Here is a 17,060-nt window from a genome sequence, read left to right as displayed (position 1 = left end):
GATAATCCTTTGCACTTACCCAGCACATTGCCCGGGGGGGTCTCAAAGCGTTTTGTAAACTTTTAATTAAGTCAGTCTAGTGACTGCAGGACGGTCCCCAGCCTCTCCACACCAAGAGGTCTGGGGCGGGGGTGGGGAGAGGAGGTGATGGAAGATAAGCCCTGCCTCTAGCACCTACCAGCTCTGGGGCGCAGAGACGAGTGGGCGGATGTGCAGGGAAGCTCTGCGTTGCTAAGAAGAAATACTCACACATATATGGCCGTGTCTGGCACAGGCAGCCTGTGGGCCTCCTGCCATGTGTGCCCACAGGGAGAGCACCAAGGCCGGGGACTAGAGTTGGGAGTTCTGGAAAGGCAGATATAGAAAGCAAGAGGGAGAGCTTGCTCTCCTTAAGGAGCTGTGAATGTGATTTCGAGAGTAGCTAAACTCTGGCGTGGAAATGCATGTGTCCCTTGCATGTATATGCAGGCAGGAAGGGGCACGCATCTATGGTTGGCAAGAGGGTGGTGAAAGAGAGGGGGGACTATACGTTCGCATGTCTAGAGGAAGGCGGTAGCAAGGACATTCATCTCCAAGCTTCTCTCTGGTTTCGGATTTCTTTTGTCTCCCTTCTCAGAGCTACCTTTAATCCTTATCCTTCCCTGTCCCTACGAATACCACCATCTTGGGGTATCAAGTGACTGGTGTAGAAATCCGGCACATGGAATTACATCCATGCCCTACTGTGCAAAGCCATCCCCACCCCTCAGGGAAAAGGCAGAGGCAACCAAGTCTTGGCAGATAAGTATCAAATTCTAAGTCTGTGTCTCCCACCAATAGTTTAAATGGCAAGAGGGACAAATGTCCTCAGGACCTATCCCTGCACTGACGACTGGGATCAGAAGGAGTAGGAGAGCAGGGCCGCCCTAAGGTAAAGCCACCTGCCCAGCCTTCCCTGTCTGGAAAGTGCCAGTCGGTGTCAGAGGTGCTAACATCCACTGCTCCTGACAGCCTGGCTTGTCAGCAGCCACAGACCATCTGGGGGCTGACACTTGAGCTCACTGACAGGAATCGCAGTTTGCTTCCATATCTCTTCTGTCTCCAGCCCTAGGCAGCTGCAGGCGGATGGCAGCGGTCCATCTGCAAACAAGGCTGCAGGCTGAGGGGCTCCCTGTCCAGCAGACCAGCATCAGGAAAGCCAGTGCCCATAGGCCAAAGGCTATTACACAGGGCTTCTAGAGCTGCAGCTGTCCAAGGCTGATGTACAAGTCCATGTATCTAGCACCCTGCCAAAAATACCACAGAGCAATGTTTTGGGAGACCAAAGGTGCCGTGTCTGTTGCCCTAGTTTTCCACAGCAGAAAAACTAAGACCTAAAAGCTCAAAGTCAGAATGCATATTTCATTGGGGGTCAAAAAGAAGAAAAGGCTTAATAATTTCCTGTTTTACTGGATTGATGGTTTTTGAGGCAGGAGACTATCTTAATACATTGTGTTTAATCAGAACCTATGTAAAGTCTTGTTCAATAAATGAATGGGTAGATTGTCTTTTACTAATTTTCATCACTGTGACAAAGACATATATGGTTTGTATGATTCTACCTTATCTTCTCCCCTTTTCAGCAACAAGGAGTGCCCTTTCCCCTTCTCCAACATGTGAGTTGCCTTCTCTCTTTACCCTATTCCTAGATGACCAGAATGAGATTTTTTATAATAAAAATTCAGAAATGTTTATTTGTTATCATCTAACCTAGGTGTTCAGCTACTCTGTCCAATTGAAAACAAGGTTCATACATGGCTGGAACCCATTTTACAGACTTAGAGGATGCCTTGAATCAACCAAATGAGCCTCAAAGAACTAATCAGAGCTCACTTCTCAGCTTGCAGCACACTTAGAGGCTTGGATGGAGTCCCACCTAAAGGGAAATGCACTCAGCCCCAGGCAGCCCTAACACAGATTTGAGGCTATAACCGCCAGAGGTAGTCCCAGGAGCCGGCATGGGAGCCCCAGGCCCACAGCTGCTGGAAAACAAATGCACGCAAGTGCCAGCTGTTTAAGGAATCTCCTTCTATAATTTTCTAGGTTACAGAGATGTGACCAAGGGTGCTAAGAATTTGAGAAAGCACGAAGAAAAACAGGACCAAGGGAATATGGGAGAACCTCAAGCCTGTCGGGACCTCTGATTAGTCTCAGGTTAAGTAGTGCTGCCCAGCTCCAGGCTACTGAAAAAGCCATCTTCATGAGGCAGCTGATGCTATCTCCTTCTCAATGCCTGCTATTGCCACTGGGCCCATGCTGAATGCAGACGACGTGGTCTGACCTTATTAATATGTCAATCATTTTTAAGGGACTGAGGGCCACATGATGGCATGAATCCATGATGGGCTACAGGATGATGAGGACTTGCCCATGGCCAGATGCTTTGCCTTTGTTCCTATCTCTTTCTTAGTGAGCCTGGCGCGTAGATCCCCACTAGACCCCTTGCCCACATCAGGCACTCTTAGCAGGTTCCCTGGTTCTGGCCTGGTTAGAGGCTAAGAAGCAGGAAAGGAATTATCAGAACTTGGCTATAGAGCCCACCCCCAGGCCTTACCCAAAGCCAAACCTCCCAACCCAGAACCTCAAGATTTAGGGACTTCCCTGAAGGAAGAAGCAGGAAGGTGTGTGCTAGGGAAGGAAGAATCCTAAACCTCAGGGAATTTTCCGTCCAAGTCAGGGTTTTCTGACCCGAAACAGGCAAAGCCTGATTAAGGTGCAGAAGATGAAGCTGCAGCCAGAATCTGAGTTCACAGATCAGTGCATACACAGCTCAATCCTGGTTGGATAAATGGGGACCCCTCCCAGCTAACTTCCCAGCTTAGAGTCATGAAACAAAGAAGAGACAAACATGATGGGCCAAGAAGAAGGGGACAAACGGGAAGTCCTAGTCTGAATCTGAGCAAAGGACCCTTCCAGGTTAGCAATCCTTGCATCATGGCGCTCGCCCCTGGCAGGCCTTGGGTAGCACTGCACCTCAGGAACTGAGCCGTGGCTGCTGGCGATGACAGCACCTTCTTGCCCTTGCTCCACCCCGCCACAGAGCCATTTCTCAAATCTGGAGGAGACAAGGCAGGGAGAAAACAAGTTTTGACTCAAATACTCAAGTACTGTAGGCCATGGGCACAGGTTTTAAGTGACAGAGAGAGTGGTTTGCAGGTCATCAGAAGGACCTGGGATGCTGGTTCAAAATTCCTCTGTCTGAGATGAGGACAAGAACTCCCCATTTTAACCTGTCTCTCTCCTCCTAGCTGGTTCTGATGTACATGTCCAATAGCATTCATTTCCTGCTTCCTCCAGAGCCCCCAGACCCAAGGTCAAGAAGGCCCAGACTCTCTCTCTCCGCCTACTGGGACAACCAACTCACCCCCACCAGGGGTGTCCAGTGCCTAGGACTGCTCCTCTAGCATGACAAGTAAATTGGCCACTGGCCCTCTGCCCTGCTTTGGTGTGGGCTCATCACAGCCTCCACGTGTGACTGTCTTTTCCATCCCAGAAATGCTCCCTAGAAAAGCTATTTGTGACCATCAGTCTCCCCCTGGAAGGTACCAGGCGACAACAGCATTAACCTTAAAATTATTCTGGGATGGAAACATGTTTCACCAAGAAATAGGAGCTGCAGAATAAAATGGCATCAAGGCCTAACCAGGTCAAGGTTCCATTATTACATCAGCCTTCGGTCTTTAGACGCAGGGAAAGTAAGGGGCTAACGAGCTGGTATTAATCCCTGTGGGAGAAAAAGCGTCATCATTTGAAACAAAGAAAAAAAAGTCTAAAGCTATAACAGGAAGCAAAAGAAAAGAGAAAGGAGAAGTCACAAGTAAGCCATGGCAGCTCATCAGAACCTCCAGATCCAGCCAGTTTCCCACAGAACCCCTCAAGATGCCATGTGTTCTTCCACTTACACCTTCTAAGGTGAACTTTTCCTCCTCCCTTGTTCTTGTTTTGCTGGGCTCCTGACACAATTAGCCTAAGAGTAGCCCTCAGAGCAGGTAACAGACTGCAGAAAGAGGGGACAGTATGGTGATGTCCCTGACTTGCCCTCCCCAGAAGACTGGGGAATAGCTTGCCACTGCCATCCACCATGCTCGGGCCATTCAGGCAAGGGTGCAGGTTCATTCTCCTTTCCCTCAACCGGCTTTAGTTACCGGTACTTCTTCTACAAGCAAGGTCTGCCTGCTCCCCACCAATGCAGTACCGCAGGACCCCTAGAGGAAGGTCTCACCCTGGCTCCCGCTCCTTCAGGGCACACTGCAATGCAGCTTCAGCACACTGGGACTCATCGCCCCCCCTTGCTTTCTAAAGTGTAATGTTCTGATTTCTGCCATGAGGGGCGCATCTACACAGCCAGGATTCCCTTGGGATGGGGGTCCTGATCTTTGCTTCAGCACAGTGAGAGGAGGGGAAGCCAGGGCAAGAAGGACCCCCCCGGAGCTGCCATCCAGCTGGGGACTTGCCTACGCAGGAAAGTTTGTCTTCTCCTGCAGCGGACCCAGTGCACCCACCTGGCTCCCTCTACCAGGCTCAGGCAGGTACTGAGTGTTCCGCTGGCTCTGCCTTCCCTGCGGAGCACAGCCGCCCAGGCTGAACCCCTTAGGATGCTGCTAGAATTTGGAAGAACAACAATGACAACCCCTACTCTGAACTTCTTGGTCAGCCTAAAACAAACACTCGGGAACACGGTTGTGCAGAGCCCATCCCTGCTTTAAAAAGTGCCATCTTCACAAGGCATTACAAAACATGATAGACTGGATTACTTGTTTTAGTTGATCCTCTCTTCTTTCTCCCCAGTAAACTTACATTTTTCTGATTTCACTTTTGCATTTTAGGACTACTCAGGGAATTATATTGTTAAAAACAACCTCCAATCCCGACATATTCCCACCAAACCTTACCAAGCAATTCTGAAGATAACATTGTAAAATTGTACGTTTTACTTATAAAAAGATAGGTAAGGTTTTAAAATCTTAGCATTCATGTCTGTGGAATGTATGTATGAAAATTTAGGTTTAAGCTAATGTTTAACCCAATGCATGTATCTAAATTTGGGGGAAAAAAAGACATCCTGACTGTGTGTGGTTTTGGTGTGGAAATCCTGCGGACACTTTGCTGCTGCCTAAAACCTTGACAAGCATAACCTAGCCCCTTCAGCATTGTTTGAAAGATGCTTGCAGGCATTCAGTTGTCTGCTTGCAAAGGACTCCTGTGCAATTATCAAATCTATTAAGATGCCTTGGATTTCGCAGAGCTTCTGCTAAGCTCATTTTGGTAGGATTGCAGCATCTTACCTGTGTCACTGCAGATTTGTTTTTCCCAAACAAGTAACTGCTGTGAGAGGTGGGATCACATTTAAATCATTAGACAAGGTGGGGAAGGGGCTGGGGAGAATTAGGAAAACCCAGATTCCCAACCTTCCCTAGGCAGGGAAATTCCAAATTCTGCCAAGGGAAATTCACATTTCTGATGTAAGGAACAGAAGGGAGATACTGACAGGATTCCGAATTTCAAGGGCATAATCTGCCCATTTGGTGGAAGGATAAAGAAAGGAAGGCAGGCGATAGAGATTCTGTGTTATGACAAGAAATACAGGAGCAGCTGCGGGAGTGAGCGGAGAAGGAGGGACGGGGCAGGGAAAGAGCTTCAGGGGGAGAGGGTTGGGGAGAGCAGTTCCGAAGGAAGGGAGGGAGGAGGAAAGCTGAGAGAGGCGGAGAGAGAGAAAAGAGTCAGGGAGAGAGACAGGGAGGTGCAGAGAACTGGACTGGTTCAGAAACAGAGAGAGACCACCGCGACGGGAGAAAAGGGGATGTCCCTTCCATCCTGCAGGTCCCAGCAGAAGCAGCAAGAAGGATTCATGGCTGGGAGTTCAAACCCCTCTTCTCCCATCCCCAGGACCACAACTGGTTAATGCCAGTTGGTGCCTTTCACTGAAACAGCAGTGGCTCCCAGCAGGGTGCAGATCTCGAACCCAGCTCACCTGATCCCCCGGAATAGAGAGCAGATCCCGTGCTGCAAGCATCTGCGTGCGTGTGAGCGAGTGAGTGTGTGTGCGTGCACACAGCAAGCCTACCTCTTTCACTCACACGCATCTCACACTCCCTGTCCTCACCCCTTCCTCCTTGCCTCTCCATCTCCCCACCACCTCTCCTGCTCTCACGTCGTGCAATCGCCCCAGGGAGAGAAAACACCCTTCCCTGCGCGGTACCTGGGATGAAGAGCAGGGCAGTTGTCGCCGAGAAGACGACCCAGTAGGCAGGATGGCACATCTCGACGCTGCGGTGCCCTCAGCTGCCGGGCTTGCTACGGCTTCTGCTGCTGCTACCGCTGCTGCCGCCTTCCTCTGTGCTGAATTCTGAGCAGGTTTAAATCCAATGTTTGCAAAGGGAGGGAGAGAGCAGAAGAGAGCGAGCGCGCGCGAGATGGGAGCAGGCAGGCAGCGTCTCTGATTTTTTTTCTCGCACATACACACAACTGGTAAGAATCATCAGCACCAATCTGTACAGGGCTCAGAGCAGACCTCCTCCAAGGCACACATTGGCTCCACTCTCCTGAGCGACACAAGGAGACTTTCCTGCTTGGAAGGCTTGACTCCAAGGGGAGTTGAAGCCGGCCCCTCACTCACCCCCTCACTGGAGCACTGCCCTGCATGTTGCAGTGTGTGAGTATGTCTGTTTGGGGCTCACGTGGACACACACGAGCTCCTTGGTGGGCAGTGGAGAGGGCCTGGCACTGCCAGCAGGGCTCAGGGAAGAAAGAAACGTTGCTTGGCAGAAATGTGACTACTGTCCATGCCATTTCTTTATCATTCTTCCTTCTTCCTAGTCTCCAGGCAGGAATGGAGCAGGGACTGCGACCCACGGGGAGAGCTCAGACGTTTAAATCTGCAACCCACCCCTCCATTCCGCCATTAGGAATGCTTGGAAGCAATTGGTTTTCCCAGCAAGGAGATGGGCATGTTACAGTTTCTCACCAAAGATGCAAGGAGAAGTGGCCAGTTCCCCACAATTAGAGCATTCTGAAACTCTACCAAGGCAAGATGCTATAGAAGACCAAACAATTGCTGTGATTACAGCATAGGCAGGGAAAGATTCAGATTAGATCTCAAGGAGGCGGAAACTTGCTGAAGTCATCGGAAATCTTCACAAGGAGAAGGCCGCAGAAGGATACCTGTGGCTTCCTTCTGTTTTTTTACTTCTTTTCAGGGTCCAGTCTGTCCCTTCCTCTGAAACAGAAGTTTATACAGGTAGGCGGTATCTCTGGGTGTGAGAAACCCCAGAACTTTCCCCTGCTCTAAAATGGCCTGCTGCCCTCTCTAACACATGCCTGTCAGCAGCACATCTTGCTGGCTGATGAGCTATACCCTGCCACTGCGCTATACCCTGAACTTGGAGGGTCTGTGATCAGAACAGCATTAGGTATTAGAGAAAGCAGACTATTTCTGTCCCAAGTGCCCTCCAAAGACCTCAATTGGCTTGGATTCCTTCCAGCTCCATATGTCCGTCCACACCTCGAGGTCTGTGAGTGACACTCCACAGGAGATCATTCTCTCTTCCTCCTTTGCTGCAATTCCCAAAGTTTTCCCAACTTTGGGAATATTATGAGCAGGTATCCACCTCTATCACTTTTCAGTCCTCACCGGAGTCCTTCCTTGTAGGCATTATTACGCCTGAATTTTCATTAGCTGAAATGGAGATTGAGGGCAATTCAGTGACTGACTTGCCACACAGCCTATGAGTTATGATTAAAACCCAGGTCTGCCCTGCTGCAAAATCCACATCATTTTTATAAAGAGCCAGTTCGCAACAAGTTATTTGGGTCTGACTGAGCTCCTCTCTTTCTGTAAAATAAATCCTGTTTACTTTTAAAGAAGTAAAACAATTGATTACTTCCCTCCTTATGAACAAGTCCGAAAACTTGAGCAGTCAAATAGAAAACAGATGATGATCATATCATCCCCTCACACTTACGAAGTACCTACTTAACACGGTCTTTTTTCAAGGCTGGGGATATGAAGAATATGATTTGTTCTATAAAGGGCATACAATATAATTCAAGACATCAACCAAAAGTTAGCACTGTGACTTTGTGAGTGTATGTAAAAAATAATGGCACACATACATACTATTAGAGTCAAATTATGTAGACGTCATCACTGCAAACATGTCATTCACAAGCAAATTGATATGTACAGCCTTTGAACAATGCTGGAATCCTGCAGAAGTCCAGAATTACTACCAGTGGCTGAATCCGCTGGAGAATACAACTGGCTTGAAGTGGTGGGAGGGACCAGATAGGTCATGGAAATGAGATGGACGTCTCACGGAGGGGAAGAAAGCAAACACAGGCAGAAACCCTGCTGGGAGGAGTTAGGGGAGGAGATGGTAGACCAAGAGAGAAAGACCTTGAATCCTATACCAGTGATTTAGAAATTCCCTCCTGCTGGGAACAAAAAAAAGTTAATTTCTTTTTTGAGCAGAAAAGGGCTGTGAATGAGAGGGAGTTAATTTATGGAAATTAACTTGGGTGAGTGTACAGAAGGGATTACAGCAAGCATACTTGGTAGCAGGCATGACCCAAGTTTGGTAGATCCTGGGACTCACGGTAGCAATGGAAGAGGAAAAGAAGGGGGTTGTGTGTGGAGCGCAGAGTAGTTAGGAGGATTTGGTGACTGATGTTACTTTATGGATAATAGACATCATGGATTCGTCCTCTGCAGGCTAGATTTTTTAAAAATATTATCACATTCAATTCCTAGCTGTGCCCTCTATGAAGGTGTAATTACGCCTTTTTGAGAGATGAAGAAACCTAGGCTTAGAGAGGTTAGGTAATTCATCCAAGGTCACACATCTAGTTAGTGACAGCCAAAATTTAATCCTGGGTTTTTCTGTTTCCAAAGTGAGTGACTCCCTAGAAGAAATTACCACATTGGGTACTATCGTTTTATTGAATATTCACATGCTCAGTTATTGGCCTTGCAAATCCCCTATTTATCTATCACCCACACAGCCTAGAGGAGGAGACTGGAGCTCAAAGAGTTTTAACAACATCCCCAACACTGCAGAGCTGCCCAGGCGTGGAGCCTGTGTTTGAGGTCTGCCTTTACCACTGCTGCTCTTAACCACAAGGAGGAGAGAGAAGGAGCAGCACTGGCAGCGTCAAAGCTTCATTAAACTGTACTGGACCAATCACAATCCTAGGAACTTCATGAATTTTCACTGTACCTTTATTGCTAGCCCATGTCACAGATAAATAAATAGAACAAGTTACATAGAGTTTTGAGTCCCCCTCTTAGACTCTTAAGTGGCAAGGAAATCAAGGTATTTCTAACTCCAGAATTTATGTTCTTTCACCTTTCCCTGTCAATTAGATTTTTGTTTTAAAAACACCCATTTATTCTACCAACATCTTTCCTAGTCCACACACATGCACACATATGGGCATACGCACACCCTTACCGAGTCTTTTAATTAAATTCACATTTAACACACTTCAATGTATAGCAGGAAATAACTTTTTAAAATGTGTATGCCTAATACGATCTTCCTTAAGGAAACATATAAACAAATATATATTTTCACTAATCAATTCTTTTAGGCCTATTATATGATTAAAACATATGTCTCCTTTCTTTAAAAAAAAGTAAAGGAAGAAATGTATAAATGCATATTTAATCAATAGATGGCACCAACTCTGAAAAGAGATATTACGGTCTACTGGGTCTATTTAAACATCTTTAAAAAATACAAATACAAATAAAAATGCTTCAATGCATATTTACTAGGGGGACTGCTCTCTTCTCTGGGGTAAATAATATGCAATTTTATGCCGTCTGTGAATCTTTATTTTCTCCTTCCAAAGCAAACAAAATCATCAAAACTATTTAAATAACAATAAGGTAGGGGAACAAACCAAGCGAAACCAGGCAATTGTGCAAAGGAGACTGTCACACTTTCACTTCTGCCTGGGCTCCTTTCTTCTGGAACAGCGGCGCTGGGCCGACCTCTTCAAAGGCAGCAACCACCTCCTAGGGCCAGATGGAAATTGGGAATGTTGGGTCAGGGATGGGGTCCCCGTGGGTTGAAGATGTGCCGCTGCCTAGTGCCAGTCCTGCTCCTTCACACCAGCTGTATGACCTTGGGCAATGATACAGGGACTTCCTCTGACTCATATTTTTTCTTTGTTATACGGAGAACGGTGCTGATGAAGAGATTACCTTATGGTATTTTATGTATCTGTTCATTCATGCGATAAATATTTCTTAAGTACCTGCTCTGGGCCAGGTACAAACCTACTATGTGTGATGCAAAGAGATGATATAAAGCAAGATAAGACTGTCCTTACCCCTCCAAAATTCAGAGAGCAGTGAGGGAGGGGAACATTGGACTGTGAATTGATTGCATTGATGGCAAGTGCATGTAGAAAATATATACGTTGATAGAAAAGCATGAGTTACAGATATACCTGGGGACGGGGAGAGTGTGAGACTGCCCAGCTTCCAAACTGGTATCCCAGTAGGAGCTGCCTAGAAGTGGCAAAAGCCCGAGATTATTCCTGGCAGATAAAGGCGGCAAGTGCAAAGCCTCCAAGCAGTGACTGGACTGTGTGGACACTAAAGGCTCTTTGGTGCAATTCACATTCACCCAACCTTTTGCTGAGACAAATTTTGCAGTAAATAGTGTTAAGGTGATAGATTGGTGCACTTGGAGCCCAACAATGGGACAGGAAGGATGGATTTTTAGATACTGAAATTCTTGTGGGGGTGCGGGTTGCCTGCAAAAAATAAAAAGGGGAAGATGATAAAACATAACAGATTAAAATCTGACTCTTCCACTTAAGCTCTCAATATTCCAAAATGAACTGGAGCCTCCCGGGCTGTACGTGATTCCCTGAGAGCAAGTTAAAGACTCTGGAAGACACATTAACTCCTTTAAACCACAAAGGTGCCATTTAGTTCAAAGGAGCAATGATTTATTAAATGGCTGGCTTATGACTAGAAGAGTAAGCCCTTCGGAAATCCCAGGGACTCACTTACAATGGGTGCCGTACCTTTGGACTCAGGCCTTAACCTATTTATGATACTTCTTCAAAATTTTAATATGTTCACAAAATATCTTGATCAACCCCCAAGATAGCCTTAACAATAAGTATCACTCATGAAAGACACACTACATTCCAGTTTCCCTGCAAGGCAGCTAGCATGCACCATGGCTGCTCTTCACACCAATCCCTTCCACAAAGTAGGCACTACAGCACACACGTTACAGAAATGTCATCTAGGGTTTCCCCAAGGCTCCGCAGAGCATTGGCAGAGCTGAGATTCACTCAGAGCTGGCTGACCCCAAAGGCCACATGCTTTCCATCCTCCATCAGAAGTCTCTGATACACTTAAATGAAGCCATTACAAGATTTACTACATGATGTCAGCGTCACTCTTCTAAAATCACTTTAAAAAATCTTAAAGTAATGTATTAGCTGGTTTATCAAGTTACCAGTAGTAAACGCTTAAAATTAAAAACAGCATTCCAAATCCCACTCTGTAGGAGCAGAAACTTCTCTTTCAGCTATTTCTTCTAGTATTTGCTTCCTTCTTTCTTTGAAAAATGTAAATGTGCTTAGTCTTCCATTTCTTGGTTTAACAATCTTTTTTTTGAGACAGAGTCTTGCTCTTGTGGCCCATGCTGGAGTGCAATGGCACAATCTGGGCTCACTGCAATCTCTGCCTCTCAGTTTCAAGCCATTTTCCTGCCTCAGCTTCCCGAGTAGCTGGGATTACAGGTGCCTGCCACAACACCTAGCTAACTTTTTGTATTTTTAGTAGAGATGGGGTTTCACCATGTTGATCAGACTGGTCTCAAACTCCTGACCTCGTGATCTGCCTGCCTCAGCCTCCCAAAGTGCTGGCATTACAGGCATGAGCCACCACTCCTGGCCAACAATTTTTAAAATAATTTATTGACTACCTACTATAGGAGATGAGGATTTAACCCTGTTCACTGCTAACCTCACACCTCTCCTCCCTTTTTTAATGTAAATAATATCACAATGTTTGGATTATATCAATATTCAGTACTGACATTTTTTATTATTGCCTTTCTTATGCAACTTTTTGCTTTTCCTGGAGATAATATTTGCCTCTCTGTTTGATTTGCTTAATTTTTTATAGACCTGTCATTGGATCTCCCCAGACTTTCTGCAGAACTCTAAAATTCCTCTCAATATGTTGAATGTTGAGTAATCTATCAATGTCTTGTTTTAAAGGCATTCCCCAGAACCATTCATCCTCCAGCCTCAGGTGGCATCTGGGACTTACCTTTACCAAGAGAATACAAAAGGCTGTGCTTCTCCCTGGTTTCTGGATACGGGTTTTCTTTCCTCTTGATGTCCTTCCTTGTATTAAAGCAACACATCTTTCTATAAATTGCTGAGAAAGCATATTTAGGTAGCTACCTGCATATTGGAAAATGGCTTTATTCTTACCTCACTCAACTTAGATAGAGCTAGTTCAGCTGCAAATAGAACGCTGGGTTGAAAATGAATATCCACTTGAAATTTTGAAGTCATTTCTCTATTTGCTTCTAAATTTAAGCGATTTTGTTGAAAAGTCTGATGAATATCAATTTATGTATCTTTGTATGTGAGACGACTTTATTTTGTCTCAGTAAATACTTAGGGTATTGTCTCCATTCATGACTTTCTAAAATGTTATAAAGATCTTTTTTAATGTGGGTCTGTTTTCTTTCATTGTAACAAGCACTCAATAAACTCTGTTAGTATGAACACTTTCATGTCCTTTATCTGGGAATTTTGAATTTTTTTTTGCATTGTGTCTTCAAAATGTTTCTCTTCTCTCTTGTATTTGTTCTTGTTTGTGGAGTTCCTGTTAAAAGGATGTTAGAGTATCTGGATCGGTTTCCATGTATTTTCTCTCTCTTTTTCATAGAGATGTCCTTGACTTTAATTTCTCCTAGTAAATTTTTAAATTATACTATCAAACTATTAATTTCAAACGGTCTTCTTTGTTGTCTTTAAAAAAAAAATAGTTCCCTATTCTTGTTTCACGATCACAATATCTTCTAATGTCTCTCTGAGGATATTAATTAAGGCTTCTGAAGTTCCCTTTTGCTGCCAGCAAAATCTCCATTTCCTTAGATAACGTATTTCTTTCTCACTCAGTTGTGTTGTCTTAGGCTTTTATGCAGGAAAGCTTCCTCAACTGTCTAGTGATCTTTAGTCTTCCTTTTATATTCAAGAGAAAAGCAATAAAAGACTAACTTGTGTTCACCAATGGAGTTTATTGAATGGCAGACCCTTTAAAGATTATCAGGCAAGGAGCTGGCCTTGGGACCCCTCCCCCAAAAGTGTCAGCAGTTTTAGGTCATTTTTTTTTCTTAAGCCAGACAAATTTCCCCACAGAGGAGCCCTTCATTCTCTTGCCAGGGGAGTAAAAGCCTGGCTTCTGTCATTCTAGGAGAAGGCTCAGTGGGTTTCACCATTCAGGATGGAGACTCTCAACCTCTTTGTTTTTAACAGAGTGCCTCAACACTCTCCTGGGGCTGACTGGAGTCTCTCTTCTTCACTTCCTTCCAAAACAAACTTCCCATTCATGGTACAGTGTGAGGATCAGGGAATTCTGTGGATAAGAACTGTATAACACAGACTTTCAATGAGTCCATTGCCTTCAGTCCTCCCCATTTCTGTCTTCCAAGGTACCCTGTACCTCTCATTCCCAGGCCATCCTGGGTTTCATGGCATAAGCCTTCTATACATACTTCTATCTGCCATGTCACTCACTCCTTTCTGTACTAAATTGGTTGCCACTGACTCTTTTTTTATTTCTGAAGAAAAATTCCATCACATCCCCAATTTTTTTTTCTTTTTTTTTTTTGTCCTTGGGATTTGTACCTTTTTAATCCTTTGCTTTCATTTCTGTGAGATGAGGGAAGACACTGGAGATCACTCCTCCGTAACTGACTGCATGCTAGTTCATGCACTTGGTGGCCATGAAGCAGGAAGGATGACAAGCAGAACTGTGAAGACACCTGGAATAGCAAGCACTGCTTCCCAAATAAAGCAAAGTCCTGCACAAACCAGAGTCACTGAAACATGACTGACTACTGCTCAAGTGTCCTTAGAAACATGCACATTTATGGGGTCATTCATTTGCTTTACTCCCATGTGAAGGAGAACAGGAGGGACAAATTAGCCCCACTTCGCAGATAGAAAAATGAGGAGGAACTGAGATGAAAAGATCTGGCCCAAATTCTAGCAAATCAAGGATTAAGCCAGGACCAGCACACGTATATCCTGATGCTTAGGCCTTTCATACCAGCCAGCCCCCACAAAGAATGCCCCTTTCAAATACTGTTGCTGTCACTAATCCCATAAGCATGGCCTTAGCTCACACACAGCCCAGACAATGGCTAGATGCGCTCAAGACAGTGCAATAACCAAGCTTGCCTCATTATAAGCCTGCTAGTTAGATATGCCTGATCCCACTTTAACTAAATATTGAAGATAATGGCAACAGATTTTCACGTTTGTATGCAAGTTTTCCCCAGAACATCTCTCAAGCAGGGACTGAAATAGCCTAAGTGGGAAAAAGTCATCATCCCTTTTCCAAAGTGAGGAGCAGGAATGCGGAAGGAGAAACTGACAGGCGGGCCAGCACTCCCAGACTCCCGCCCGAGCGCCACCCTCTGTCTTGTGGCTGGCTTTGGTTTTCCCTTCCTTTCTCCTCCCTTCTGCTTTCCCCGCCCATTTCCTGTCCTCCTTTCCTCCCTGTGAGGAGGGGCCTCTCGTACTCTTCCCTGAATGAAAAGGCTACTCTTCTCTCCCTCACATCTTGTTAGGCTGTGAATACACGTCTATTGATTTGCATTTGGTGGAAGAAAAAGAGAAAAGCGGCGGGGTGGGGGGGTGACAAAAAAGAAAAACACACAGTCACACATTCCCTAACTTCATGACTTCCAGGGGGACATGTCCAAGCAATGCAGAGAATTTTAACTGCATCTCTTTCTGCCTCCGGACCCCTCCAGCCTCTCCATCACACCAGCTGCTGCCTAGGTTCCACCCAGCCAGGGCCCACACTCGCTCAGAGGAGGCTGCTGGCTCGGAGGGAGCGTTCAGGCTTCCTTCCTCCTTCGTGTCCGTGTCCGTGCTCACAGATGGCTGACACTGACCCTTTGTGTGAAGCTACAGCCCAAAATAAGTTTTCTTGCAGGATAGGGGCTCAGGAGAGTCAGGAGACTTTGTTGTTTGCAAAGGCTGGCCCCCGAGACTACGTGACAATGGCTTCAATGGCTGCGCTAGCTGCTTTTGCCAATGTAAAAATAAAGTCCAAGTCATTAAAAAGCATGCAACAAGGGATCATACACCTTGGTTACAATCTGGGTTCTCACGTTTTTCAGCAATGAGGTACTTAATTCCACATTCTTCTCTTCCCACAGACCAACACTTAGAGCATAGGGAATCCATACTTTTTTTTTTTTTAAGGATTTACACTCATAATTCACTCCAAAGCTGCACAGAGATACAGGACAAGCTCTTCCTTGTCTCTGGCCTCTTTGGGGACCCGGAGCTAATTCTCTATGTAGTAAAAGTGGCCGAGGAATCAAAGAGTTTATTACTTCAACTCAATATGCATCTTTCTATGGCAAAAACTAAGTCAGCATCTAATCTTGGACCATTTTAGCTTATTTTCAAGTAATATTTACTAAGCATTCAATCAGTAACTGTTACTGAGCATCCATTGTGCACAAAGAGAAGCTGAGTCTGCAGGGAAGATTGAGCCCTGCAGAGATGGCCCTGATGCTATGTTCCACGGTCCCCAGAGAAAAGAGGGAGCCAACCAAATGGCAAGCAAAGAAGCCCTTGGAAAGGCAGGAATGCCCATGCAAATGGCCGTATCACTGTGGTGGCAGTAGATATGAAATCCTCTAGGCACAACCACATCTGCATGTTTCACGAAGAGCGCACTGACTATTAGCCAAAGATAGTGGTGCCATGTAAATGAAATCAGCCAGCACAGTATTTTAAATAATCCGTGTTTTGGTTCAGTCCACATGCACACCTTTTAAAATGGAAACACTGGACCGAGCGGTAATGACAGAGAAAAAAACAAACTCCAGCTACCTCGATTTGGACTGGAAACTGTGGAGAGCTCAAGATTGAAATGAATCTGATTTCCCTCCCAGACTTACCTTACACAAAACCACAGCAGTTATATGAAGATGCCCTCCTGCAAAATTAGATTCTTCAAGCTTCACTAGGTAGCTGTGTTTGACACACTTGCTTCTGTTTTCAATATTTCCTTGAAGGATGTAAGAGCCTCTGAGGCCTCCAAAGTTCAGTTAAACCAAAGACCTGCAAGTTAGAATGTTAACCTAAAGATGCCCCTGCTCAGAAGTCTATACTATTGAACTGCAATTCTCACGAGGGGGAGTGATGAATAAAGCCTTTTTGCTCTTTTGCTTTTTTGCTGAAGGGGGGGGGCATGCTGGGTATTCCCTGGAATGAACAATGCTCTCCCAAATCTTTGTCACGCCTGGAACACAGATGCTGATACAAAATGAGAAATCAGAGCCTGAGGAGAAGGTTACCTGGACTTTGTTCTGGTGGAGCTTGGAGCACGGTTTTAAATGGACTTGTGTTGCTTTTGTTAACTTTGACGTAAACTACATGGGTCTCTCATTACTTCCACCACCAACAAAGAGTTTGAATTTGCCTATGGTCCTAGGAACCCTGGAGCAAGGAGGATGATTAAATCAACAAATTTCAGTGACCCTCAGCCTCCTTTCCAGGCAAATCTCTTGTGATCTGACATTAATATTTCCAGAGCCTATTCAGCTGCATGTATTTTTATCCAAAACATGTGGCTAGAGAAAACAACTTCATTAATATTGTGGCAAAACACTAAAATAAAATGTCAGGTGATAACACACACACAAAAATCATCTCTGAGCAGTGTCTCCATGTCCCCAAGAAGCTACCCAGAACACCTCAGACCAGCTTAGAAACTCACCAACTGTCATGACCATGCATCTCTTAGG

General features: G+C 45.4%; 1 protein-coding gene across 4 annotated transcripts in view; it reads right to left on the bottom strand.

Annotated features, from left to right (window-relative positions):
• The window catches only part of OPCML (opioid binding protein/cell adhesion molecule like), a 1,152,901-nt gene extending 1,145,985 nt beyond the window's left edge, over nt 1-6,916 (bottom strand). For all 4 annotated transcript variants that reach the window (XM_032284813.1, XM_032284814.1, XM_032284822.1 and 1 more), the window contains exon 1: nt 6,218-6,916. In XM_032284813.1, coding sequence (XP_032140704.1) covers nt 6,218-6,278 — 61 coding nt within the window. In that variant the 5' untranslated portion in view covers nt 6,279-6,916. The remainder of the gene's footprint in view (nt 1-6,217) is intronic.
• Nucleotides 6,917-17,060: the final 10,144 nt, after the last annotated feature.

The sequence above is a fragment of the Sapajus apella genome, unplaced genomic scaffold (assembly GCF_009761245.1).
Source record: "Sapajus apella isolate SASKATOON/1434 unplaced genomic scaffold, GSC_monkey_1.0 scaffold16, whole genome shotgun sequence".
NCBI classification, from domain to species: Eukaryota; Metazoa; Chordata; class Mammalia; order Primates; family Cebidae; genus Sapajus; species Sapajus apella.
This window is presented reverse-complemented; position numbering and strand designations above follow the sequence as displayed.